General features: G+C 38.4%; 1 protein-coding gene across 1 annotated transcript in view; it reads left to right on the forward strand.

Annotated features, from left to right (window-relative positions):
* The window catches only part of SCUBE1 (signal peptide, CUB domain and EGF like domain containing 1), a gene marked incomplete at its 3' end in the record, with an annotated part of 186,544 nt that overhangs the window by 87,923 nt on the left and 85,510 nt on the right, over positions 1-13,111 (forward strand). The window contains exon 5 of the mRNA XM_084206342.1: positions 9,868-9,993. Coding sequence (XP_084062468.1) covers positions 9,868-9,993 — 126 coding nt within the window. The remainder of the gene's footprint in view (positions 1-9,867; positions 9,994-13,111) is intronic.

The following is a 13,111-nucleotide window of genomic DNA, read 5'->3' on the forward strand; positions in this document are numbered from 1 at the left end:
TCTCATTTCACTCTGGATTTTAGTTGTTTTTCCTTGGAAAGGTACATGAAAGGGAAATCCTTGTATAATCAAATGTTTGTTTTACCATCTAAAGCTTGCAAAGGGTCCTTAGCCTGGGCTGATTTCTTCTTGAAGAGCTGTAATTATTCATGGAAAAGAAAAAAAAAGCCTTTGTCACTAATAGGCTTCTTGGTGCTTCTTGTAACAGTCTTTATTATTCCTTTCTACATAATTTTCTATTGATGAGGTGAATAAAGGCTTCCTCTGCTGTTGAGAAAGAAAAGGTAATTGTTCTTTCTTCACATTTACCAATGCTTGTTGCGTTCCTTATGTGTTTAAAGGACAAGGATGCAGAAAATGATGTTATTGATGGCATCACCATGGCAACAGTTCTTTGGAATAACACATTCTGGCATTGTTATTCTGCACACACAAAAAAAAAGGGACTTTCTTTTAAGCACAAACAGATTGTGCCCCTTTTAAAGACACCCATGAACTTTGCTTTTCTGAAGATTTACAGACTGGTTTGGGGCAGAAAGGATTCTGACATCATTTACCTCTCTGTGTACATCACATTATGGTGTTAAAAAAAAAAAAAAAACACTTTGAAAAAGCCAATGGTTTAAAGAGACACAGTATGGGAAGGATACATAAACATTTCTTTGATCAGAAAGACAAAAAAAAAGGTTGAAAGAATTTTGAAATTTATGAGCTCTAGGACCAGACTCACTAAATAATCAATCAAGAGACAGAGGAGACTGGAGGAGTCAAACACTCTGAGCTTATTAAAGTAGTTATTTAGTTATGACAGTACTCCAGATAACATTGCTTTTACCCCAGACACTACACACATCTTAACACATTTGGATAGGAAATTGAATTGCTTTCTCACAAGGCAGTTTGCAAACATATATCTTGGCTTTCATATTTCATCTTCCATTGTCCTCAGGTATGTAAATTCCTGCTATATTAGCATTTAGAAGCAATAGCATTTTCTAAGGCACAGTACAATTTTATTCTTTTTGACTCCACTGCAGTTCTAAAGTGGATTACTTTATTTCTCAGGGACTCATCAGTGAAATATATCTGTGTTTTTGTAAGAAAAAGGAGAAGGGAATGTATCGAACTTGTATGTTTGAAAAACATTCTGCTCTCTGTGGTGCTTTTTCTGGCACCCAAGTACACACCTTCCTGCTTGACTTCTCCAAGGAACAAACTATCTCCTGCGTGCCAAGGCTGCATGGAAGTGGGCTGTACAAACCCTGGGACTTGAACACTTTGCACCTAAAATGAACTTGTGTTGTGTGCAAATGCACTACTTCAATATAGCCACTGTCTTATTTTTGAGAGAAATTGTCGTTGACTCTCTGGCTCGAAATACACCATTAATATTTTGGTTCTAAGTTACGTGTGACTTTTCTGGAAGTCACCACAGCTGGTAGAAATCAGCTGTTTGGTTGTTGGACAATAACTGACCATTGGATTTTTCTGCTCACAAAATCCTGGTGAAAATATGAAGCTCTGAGTACAGCTACCTATGGATGTTGCTTCACATTCAGCTTCCCAAAACTAAAGTGACTCCCTAAAATTGAACACGAAGCTGGAAACTATTGCTTTAGCCCTTTTCTTTGACAAGTGTAGCCACCTTAGTGATCATGGGGGCAAATTGAGGAATTCCTTAGCACCGCAGTGATTTTTTTATTTGGTAAGAAACAAAGTGACAGAATGAGCTTTAGATCTTGATCATGTTTAGCCCTACTACAAAAATGATGTTCTGTATTTACCTGGAGGAAAGTGAGCAGCCTTCTTTCCTTGCAAAACATATTTTTGAGTTTAAATAGGTTATATATGCATTAGTACATACAGAATCACAATTAAGTATGAATATTCATTATATATAAAAATTGCTCCATATCTATAATGATACATACACCTATTACAGTACCTAATATATATATAGATCCATATGCTATAATGCCCTGTAACATTTTGCTAATTACATGATTTTGCAAGAAGTTGTGAAATTGTCCTGGGAAGAGTTTGGGATGTGAAGGAGTTCCTGCAAAGGAACTCTTATTCCATCTATCTAAATGTATTCTATGTGTTTGAAAACCTGCCCTAGAAATATTTATCATTAAGGTGTTTTATTAGAAATATTTCTAGAATATTTCTATCTCATGTCTGTTTCATGTCAGTTGTGCATATTGCAGAAGAAGGAAGAAATTGCAGTATTTTAGTTGGGTTTTTTTAGTCCTACCCTCCCATTGCTTGCCTTATCTTTACACAGTGGTACTGCTGTGATTTAATTTTTGCTTAGAACCTCTTCAAAACCTTCTCATGAAACAGTTATGAAAAACCATCTTTTCAATTGATTTCTTAAATTTCTGTTTGTGAAAAGCTTCTGCTCTCTGAGATTATTTTAAGTCATTTTATTGGAGACCTAAAAACTTTGCTACATCTTTGTGCGAAGTTTCACTTGGTAGAGGTAATGAATGTTTGATTAAATACTGAATTTTCATGTGAGCAGGAAGGGGAAAAAACATTTTCTTGCCATTGTCTGATCTTCTGCTTTACAATTTTCCTATGTTACAATCAGGTACAAAGAGAGAGACTCTAGAAAAGAGTGAGGCAAGTTTTCCTAGCTCTAGTATTCCAAGAGGCCCAAAGACCTCATATGAATATTTTAAAAAAAACCCTGCAAGTTTCTTATTCTTGTGACAACTCTGGATTTTTTTTGTGTTTCCTCAACCCTGCTGTTGTGAGTGAGTGTTTGAGACCCCAGAGTGGGCTGAGGTGGTTGTTCCACTACCTCTGCCCAGCTGAAGGTGCTCGAGCTTGTGATGATACTGTCCTTCACTGGCTCTGCTGTTGTACCACAGCCCTGGTGCTCAGGGTAGCCAAGCTACTCCAGGTTTATTTGGTCCCACCAAGGCACCAAGAAATAGGAGAGTAGTGGTGATGACTCAGATGCAGAAAGTGCATTTCTCTCCTCTGCCTCCTGCATGGCATGGTCTCCCCTCAGAGTCACCTCCATCTGCCCAGGGACATCATGGGGCAGTGACTCCCTGAAAACCTCCCTTTTCTTTTGCTTTGCTTTACTCTTTAAGGAATTGCTATTTAAAGATGAAACAAAGTTAAATGCAGGTTGTAGTGTTTTGTTTCTCTTTCCTTTCTTGTCCTTCCTTTTTCCTTCCCTTACCATTTATTTCCCTTTAACATCAGGTGCCAAGTCTATACTGGCAGAGATTCCCAGTTGATTCTGTCAGAGCAGCATTGGCACACAGGTTCTGGGCTATCTTGCAGATTTATTTTTTTTTTTTAGATAATTCATATCTATGTGTGAGAAGGTAACAGAGACTATTGGAAACAGTTTCAGCAAGCCTCAGCTTCTCTTGGTAGCTCTGCAATGTGGAAAGCAGATTGAGATTGCAGACCTTCTTTCATGTGTTCACCAAAAAACCATCATACAGTCCCAGTTGGTCACAACCAGCATGGGATGGATTTCAGCATGGGATGGATTTCAGCCAGTCTTCTTTATTCTCTTCTTGGTCCTATGGGAATCAATGACATCTTCTGGCAATTTTGGAAAATGTTTCCTTTCCCTACTTCCATAGTTTCTCTTTTAAACTTGGTCCATTCATTCTCATCATTCTCCTGAAACCACAGCACCTTTGCAGAACTGCAAATCTATGCTCTTACTGCTGAAAGAATGAAGTTACATTTCTGATACATTCCCATTTCTAAATCTCAAGACAAAAACCCTCTCCATGTGGTTTCCTGGCTGCCACTCAGAGCAGGAACATCTTGTCAGAGATCAGACTGCAAGTCTGCCTTCAGAAGATGCTGGCCCTAAGCACATTTCAGATCCAAACTGAAAAGACATGTAATTGCTAAACAAACTTGAATTTGTTTATTTTATAATATACCAGCAGCTGCTTTCTTGTACTATGTCCAAGATTTCTCCAGACAACCTACTTAGTATTGTAGAATTCTGTTTCCTTGGGTAAGTTTGCCTGCTTTATTTGTTTTCTTTCTGACCTCTATTGGGGTGGGTTGTAGTCACTGAAACAACTATTTTTTCCCAAAATTTTAGACAGAACCAAGTAACTTATTTCAGGAAGGAGGATGAGAAGAAAATGTTGTGTTCATTCAGTTAACAGTATGAAAAACATTAAATGTTCATATAGATGATTTCATTTCCAGCATGCCCAATGTGGGGGTTCTCACTTAGCGCTGAAGGTCTGTTCCTGGATGGATGCTTTGCACCTGTGGTGTTGTGATCAGCTGAGGAAGGGTACCTGCCTCAGCCAATTAGTTTCACCCTCCATTTTCGTGCTGAAGAGAGCCAGTCTTGGGGGGTTTTGATCCTCAAGAAAGGACATTCTGTTTTGAGATGACTTCTCTCACCGGGGAGCAGAGGTCACCCAGACATTCCTCACATCCCAGAATCAGGTTCTTATTAGGGAGCCAGAAGTGTCCAGAAGATCTGATGCAACTGTGCAGCGTAAAGGTCAGATCCAGTCTGTTGGAAAACAGTCCTTTGGCTTTAATGGTCCTAAGATCTGACCATATGTATTTGTTGACTCTAACTGGGTTGTTTGACCAAATGCTTATTTTCATCACCCTTGAGATGGATATGAGATCCTGCAGTTAGAAGGCAAACGCAGGGACACTCCCAGGTGTAGATGGGGAGCTGCTTTCCATAAGCCAGACAAAAGGTTAACAGTCTGTTTCTATATGATAAAAACATACGTGCATAGTGAACAGCCATCTCACATTTTCACCAACATCGTGTTCCTGCCTCCATCAGAAACTTGGTGTCTTTTGGTTGGCTTCCATTCCTCACAGAGTAAGAACTCTGTGAGAGAAGTTGTCTTTGTCAGTTTTCTAAATTGCCTGGTCATTGACCAGGGTGTTTTATTGTAGCACTGTAGTTTCTTACACAATTTTTAAAAAGAGAACAAAAAAGAAATTCCTATGATGCTAATAGTTTACAGAACAAGTAAAATGAGAATGCTTGTTTCCTCTCTCTGCTACTGAAGACATATCTTGTATTTCATATATGGTGCAGCTTAATAAGAGATCTCACTGTGTACCTTGTGTTAAAACTAACTTATCAACAAGAAAGGATAATGTGATTATGTAGTTTTCAAGATTGTGTGTAAATGATGCAAAAGCTGCTGGGTATGTCAGTGTGTATGTAGGGGTTGAGTTCGAGATTTCCTGTAACTTCTTAGCTCATTCAAGCATATGTAGTCTGAACATATTCTGAAAGTTATTGATGCAATTTAAAGTGGTCTTTTTCAGATAGTGTTTGGAATCAGCATGCTTCAGCATGTATAAAAACAGCAGCAATATAAATACAGAGTAAGTGAAATCATGGCAACATAGAGGATAATCTAAGCATATATGATGAGCCACATAGTTAAATAATTGCTAAATGCTTAAAGTCTTAATTAAGATGAGAACAGACAGTGTTAATGAGAAATAAAGGCTGATCCATGCTTTAGCTGTCACCGTCAGCCTGATTCAAGCACTTTCAGGGCCATTGAGCTGAAAACATTTTTAGAGCATAATACAATGGAAAAGCCATTATATCAGACTGAACATTTTGCAGAACAGCACTATTAAGAGATTTGTGATAACTAGATGGCAGACTGGATTAACGTAGTAGACTCACATCCAAATCTCTCCTAGGACAGGAACAAAAATGAGTGTGGATTGTGGGTATGCATAACAGTGGCTGTCACTCTCCCATGAACAATCTTTTGTAACTTAGAGTCAGGAAAAAATCCAGGAAAGCAATAGAAGAGAGTTTCTCAAGTCATATCTAAAATGCTGAGAGAGGGTTTAGTTTAATTAGATCAGTGTTTTCCTTTCTTAAGTGACATTTCCCTTCCTGTTTATATTTTCCATTGGATTTTGTTTTGCTGTCTGTAAGGTGAATTTGCTGAGAATGTGTCTGTGTTTCAGAAGTTTATTTGACTGTCTGCCAGCACTGCTGAAGAGACATGCACCCATTCTTGTGCTGGCTTTAGAGATTACCTTGAGTAGCAGCATTTGGGATTAAGACACTGCTTTTATGTGCAGTTAATATGTAAAACCTAGAACATTTCAACACTGGATATTTTAGTGTTGTGCTGATAAAGTAAGGATTTTGTGTGTGTGTGTGTGAGTACAGACTCCTCTCTTATCAACACTTAATCTTTCCCTTCATTTGGAAACCATGGTTTTTCACTTAACCATAGTCCCATCAGTTCTAGAAGCTGGGACACACCGAGCACCGCAAAAATTTAGACAGGCTGGGAGCAGCTCCTTGTGTTCCAAACCAGAGTGAGGCAGATGTGCACACAATGGAGAGAGAGGGTGGTCACAAGTTCTGTAAATAGTTTTGTAAATACCTTCTGGTTAGGGGTTGGATGGAAGATCCGTTGTCTGACACTTTGCCCAGGCTGTGCAACACACTGAGGTAAAACTGCTATGGGCATAATTCTGTACTGATGTGGGAGAGGCCTCCAATAGTTCCATGGGTGTTCTCCCTCTCTGTCCTGTTTCTGCACTGCGTTAGTCAGCTCAAGAAAGGGGGACCATGAGAAGCACAGGGCACGTCTTGGTAACAGGACCCATCTGCTGAGTTGGGGCTGATGGTGATAAAGAGAAAAACTTGAAATAGATAAATGAACAGCAGAATCCCATGCAATTTTCCCATGATAATGTGGGGTTGTTTATTTTTTTTGGGGGGGGGGGGGAGTTTATTAGTTTGTTTTTAATTTGAATGAGTAGTTTTCCACCCCTTTCTGCAAATAAAGACAATTTGACCACAATTGTGAGGCTGGAGCATACTGCCCACCTCCTCCTTGGGTCACCTGTTGTCCTGGGGCTGAGCAGCAAGGCAGGCACTGAGAGGCTTAAATCCCCCTTTAACATTAGGGAATGTTTTCCCATGCTGTTATTCACACTCTGCACCCCTTATGGAAAAATCATGTGTGCATTAGGCGGCTGCTAAACATTAACTAAAATATTGCAAAGCTTTCTTTCTCAGGGGGCACGAGCAAGGAGAAATGGTAGCTCAAACATCTCACTGCTCCTGTGGCAGCAGTGTGAACTCAGCAGAGCAGTTCTTCACTACCAGCAGTGAACCTTCTTATAGGAAAATACTGGAGGTGCTTTATGTGTTTCTAGTCTATTTTAAAGTTTGGACTACATCCTACTCAAGAGAATACTGAACAAAGTCATTTTAGGAGTATTTTGCTCTCCTATTTATATGCATTTGTATAGAAGCTAAGATTACTACTAGAAAGATACTTAGCATATTTTTGCATTTTTAGTGTGACTTATGTGCCATATCATTAAAGATTCGATATTGCCTCAAGAGTCAATTAGCAAAAAAGTAAACTTTATCAGTGGTGATTCATAAATTATTTGTGTATGTAGATTAATACAGAAGACATCTGGACAAATACTGTATCTGCTGAAAAATTAGAATTTTGAATGATTAAAATTATTTGCAAATTGACACATTTTTGGGTTAGATTGCATTTTTTAGCAAGGGAAAGTATTAATTTGCTGCATTCTTATTTCACTAATCTTTTCAGGCTAAAAAGGTGTTGTTAAGAAAATTATTTGTAATTTAATTTTTAGGGATTTTGAAAAATACTGAAATGAGAATTTTTGTTGTGCATGAGCTCCTGCTTATGATTGAAAAATAATGCTCTTTCATTTCACCATTAGATTTTCTAAAAGAATGATTTTCAGGCTCAGGAGATTTCTATGGTGCTCTCCAGCTAAACATGCAACTGAAAGAGTTTTTAGACAACTCTGATTAATACAACAGATGGAATAATTAATACAGTAACTAAAATATTGTGTTCTTACACACAACTATAAGATCACTTTTGTTTCTAATGATTTTGATCTTCAATTTCTCCCAATACTTTCAACAGTGCACAGTTTCTGTCTTCCCATAAAGGCAGAGATTGGGTATCTGCAAGTAAACACTGAAAAATCACTTGCTTGATTACACTTGTGGGCCATTAAATATCTGCTTTCATCTCTGTAATTCCTCTCTTCTCAGAGCCTGGGCACTGGGACTCAATCAGCCATGTGTTATCTTTCCCAGATCCCTTTCGGAGCATAGCGCAGTGCACAGGAATGCAGTTTGTCAAACACATTGTGTCTGAAATCCTTTGTTGGGAGAAGTGGAGAGAAAGAGATTATAAAATGCCTCAAACCCTTCAATAAGGCCATTCCCAGGTTTCTTGTATCTGTTCAGCCCAACAAAGCGTTCATACCTCGCTTTGATGTGTAGGATGGTATATTATAGCATGTAGTGTGTATTGTATCTCAGGGCAGCATCTGTTGTCCAGGCTGCAGCTTACAAAGAATAACTTACTTGGTTATAGTAACTTACAATTTTTTGGCAAGTTTTTAGGCTCAAGGACAACACAGAGGGGAATTTAGAAGAAATAAATACATCTGTTGTCTATAATATTGGTTTTCATAAGTGGTGAGATTTAAGACCCTGGTGTGTTTTGTAGGAGAGGTGAACAAAAAAAAAAAAAAACCCAATCAGACTGGTAATGTGTGTTTTTCATTACTCTGCTAATACAAACCTCTCAGAGGAAAAGCTGAACAGTGTGAATAACTTCTTGAAGCTGTGAACTTCTGTCACCCTGAGGCAATCTCTGACTGACTTTCTTCAGCGTTTCCTCCTCAAAATTCTAGGCACAAAAAAACATTTACTTGCAATACACTGGCACTGTAGGTTTAAGTTTAACATTTTGCACTGGAGTAGTTTTGACAAATTAGCCTTGAATAGGTGGGAACAGACACATTGCAAAGTGCCAAATAAGTTGCAGAGTCCATGCTGATGTTGCTTACAGCAGTGTAGCGAGCTGAGTTAAAATGGGAATTCTCTGCCAGTGTATTCTGAGAGAATTTGTCTCTCCTTTACAGGTCAGATATCCAAGGGGAAGTCTGGGAAGGCTTTGTAATGCAAATCTAGCTAGCCTTCGTTCACACAAGGAATGTTAGATGCTGACCCATAAGAACTGAGTTCAAGATTTCTGTGAATATGTGGGATTTGAATTAGCACGGTAATGAAAGGCTCTAAGAGTATAAGGTGCATTCAGTATCTAAATCGCTGACATGGTTTAGAAAACGAAATTTGTCTCTGTGATGATTAAAAGAAAGCTGGTTGATACTATTCCTTGGCATAAACATTAGCAGGAATCCACCCATGGCACTTGGATGCTTGTTGAACAGCTGGTGTGTTTTGTCTAATAGAGTCAAAGACAAAAGTGGTAGTAGGTTTGTTGGAGATGTGCTGTGTTTATGGTGGATGACAGAATTGAGATGTAAAACAAATAGCAAAGAAATGGATCCAAGCAAAAATGCTTGGTTGTAATATTTGGCAGATTTTTTGTGTTAGAAAATATAAAGCACATTAACAGGCATATAAAAATGCACCAGACAGTAACAGCCATTGAATTTATACAAGGAAAAAAATACCAGTGAGATCACTTATTCAGCTCTGTGGGACAGAGACAACTTCCTGGAGTATCCTTTAAATCCCTGATATTTTCATGAAAGATTAGAATATACATACAGAATAGAGAAATCCCAAGTTTCTACATGAAACAGAGGCACACAGTAGTGCTTATATTTGCCCCAGAGCATGTTTGTCTTTTATTACACTGTTTTATTGACTATATATCTCCTTTCATCTCTGTTCTTTTGTCTTGTGGAACACGGTCCAGATGAAAAATAGAAGTTACAGAAAAAAATATTGGAGAACTGGATATGCATAGTTATTTTGCAATTTTATTTTAATACTGATATTTTCTATTTTTCTTTCCTTTTCCACAGAGGGCATGAACTGTATGAATAAAGATCATGGGTGTGCACACATCTGCCGGGAGACACCCAAAGGTGGGGTTGCCTGTGAATGTAGACCTGGCTTTGAACTTGCCAAAAACCAGAAGGACTGCAAATGTAGGTAGATGAAGATTAAATTTCAAATGCCCCAAAGTGTCTTGTTTTCTTCATTGTTGTTATGTTCCAGAAGAAGTTACATTTGTTTTGGCCAAAGGTGGTTTATAATTTTGGTAATGAGGGGTTTTTTGCTGTAGAAGATGCATTTGGGGATGGATTAGAGGGATTGAATAATAGAATGTTGACTCAGTTATCAAAATGATAGTTTTTCTCCTTTACTATGAATGCAGAAAAGTGAACGATCTGTTTAATCCAGGCTTTCCTTGTAAAGCAATACAAATTAGGCATAATGGATTCTGGCTTGCAATATAGTGAAGGTCCACAAAGGTGGATGCATCAATGAATTTAATGATAAATCCACTAGAGCTATCAAATTAAGAGTGTCAGTTCCAATTTTTTTAAAAGGCAGAAATGATTGCTCTATTCTTGATTCCACTGCTCACAGTCTAGAATTATTACTTGGAAAACATGAAGCTGCATCATATATACAGTTCTTCAGAGAAAAGCCCAGAGTAGTATATTCTTGAAGCTGGGATGCTAAAGATGCAGATACTCATCAGCCCACAAAATTAGAAATTGTTCTGTGCAGGTTCAAGTAACTGACCTCAGCATTGTCGTCTAAAAGCTTCACAACGGAGTCTTTCTGATGGCTTCAGTGAGTCTTAGATCTGAATCCAATAGCCTGCATTCCTACTTGGTAGTTTGAGAGAGACAAAAAAAGTGTAGTAAAACAGCATAAAATGTTTGCTGCTTTGCACAGGACTAGTATTTTTGAGACAGTCTTTCTTACATTTCAGTTTTTTTCTTGCTGAGATCTCCACTACATAAACACACATAGATGATATTAGTTCCCAAGTACAAAGTGAAAAGAATATTTTGAATGTCATAAAGAAGTGCCACAGAGTATTTACCGCCTGATTTCTGCTCTATATTAAGAGGCTACACAGGGCAAAAGGCAAAAGCACAGAGGAAAATGCCTTTATGGTAATTTTCATTCTCAATGTTTATTAGAAGTGAATATTGTGTGCTGTTAATTGGAGTGCAATGCCAGCTACATTGGTGAAGTATGGGAGGATCTTTACTTATGTTGTTATTATTTGTTTCTTCAAATTCTTGTATTCTTTGGGAGTTTCAGTAATAGATGGTGGCAGGAGGATTAGAGCCTTTTCTGGAACATTATTTCTAAATGCCTCAGGGTTTAATAGAGTAAAAACTTCAATTTGTTCTGTGCCCTCTGGTGTTCAAATTGTAGTTGTAAGTATAGTGAACTTTTGGTGACGGATTTCTAAGTAGGGACACTGAGTTTTCCAAGGCTGCAGAGCTTACTGTGAAGCACACCAGCCTCTAAACCCACAGCACATTCTGCAAGTATGATCCAGAGTTCTTACTTAAAATAATTACTTCTAGTCCTTCCAAATGCACAGAAGTGGAGAAGTGTAGCCAAATAGCCTGGGACAGTAATTGTGAGATTACAGCAGGCTATTTATAGAAGCTAATTCTGAAACCAAATCTCAACTTTAAAAAAAAAACTTTTTCACAGCTAACCATTTCAGTGCAGCTATGTTGAAGAGCTAGACAGTTCCCACTTGCCAGCCTGAGCTGGGTCTGTAGCCCTGTGTAACAGGGGTGGGTAGGGTCTGAGACACCCTTGTAAAACCCCATATCCCTGTCAGTTATGCTGGTTCAGCATGGTCCTCCAGGAGTCCAGGCCTTTCAGGCTTTGTCAGAGCTTGCTGCTCTGTTTTTTTTGTGTGAACAAGTGACAGAGAGTGTAGTACCTCTCAGTACACCTAGTACCTCTCTTGTTGAATTTTTATCAGGCAGTTTGCAATTCAATCAGACCACTGGGAGTGGTTTTCAAAGGTATTGGCCCAAGACCTTTAGTAACAATTCAAGTCTTCCTCAAAGGAAGATGTAAAAATAAGTTATTGGAGGAAGGCTACATGCTTTTTATGTATCACAAGTGTCATTACATGCAAGTTACATAACCACATCCATTTTATCATTTACCTTCACATGCTGATAAGGCAGTTACTCTTGCTTCATGCAGTGTCCATTATGGTCAGTGCTCATTAAACAGGCTTGTGCTCAGGAGCTTCCTCTCCATAATTTAGTGTCATGCCTTTCCTACTGCACAGTACTTAAACCCTATTGTGAACATAAAATTTTTCATTCCCTCATGGATTTTCCCATGACACTTGTTACTGTAATATCAAACTGCTTCGTAGACATTTGGAATGTATTTTCAAAATACTCTTCTCAAGTTGAAAAGTACTGCTTTTCCCATCTTACAAAAGAGAAACTAATATAAGGATATTAATATCAAAGTCATTTTGTAGTGATAGGTGATTAACAAGAGCCACACAGAACCCAGCTAAGCATTTACAGCACAATAATATTATCCAAGCCAAACTCCTGATGGCTCCATCTGTAGTTGCAAGTGCCATAGAGAAAGGACTATAGTGTCAGTAACCTGTAATAGAAGAGATTCAAGGATTTGCCAAGCTCTAAGTAGAGATTCCACAGTGAAGGCAGAAATAGGTTAGAGATTTTAGGGCTCTTTTCACTGTCTGATCAAGACTGTTCTTTCTTGACAGTCCATTTCTGGTCTGCTACTCACTCTGCAGCAGATGAGAAAAGATTCCCAGCTGTTTCCACAGCCCTGACTTTCCAGAGCCTCAGTAGACACTAAATGAGACAGGAGCATTTTCTGCATTTGTCATTGAGGAGAGTTATCATGACACAATAGGTCTGTGTAGAAGTCTGGTCTTTTGCAGCTTTTGAGTGCTCAAGATTGCAGCATTAATGGTTTCTTAGTATAAATTTAAAGTATGCGATTTCTAGCTGCCCAACATGTTAAGAAAACACTGAAGTGTTGAGGCTAAAAGGGACCTCAAGAAGCCATCTAGAAATACACAAAGCAGAATCATACAGATCCATACATGATCCCTCAGATGAGCTGCATCTTTTAGCTCCAGAGCATCAATAAGTTTCAGCTTCTGGGAGTTTACTGCTACTCCTGTACTTTAATGGCCTCTGATGTACACAAGCCCAGAAGAAAATTATGCTTTGTCAGTAATTTTCATATACTTGCTGGCAGCAGAAAGAAGATACTTCA

The sequence above is a fragment of the Fringilla coelebs genome (genome assembly GCF_963513975.1).
Source record: "Fringilla coelebs genome assembly, chromosome: 5".
Lineage (NCBI taxonomy): Eukaryota > Metazoa > Chordata > Aves > Passeriformes > Fringillidae > Fringilla > Fringilla coelebs.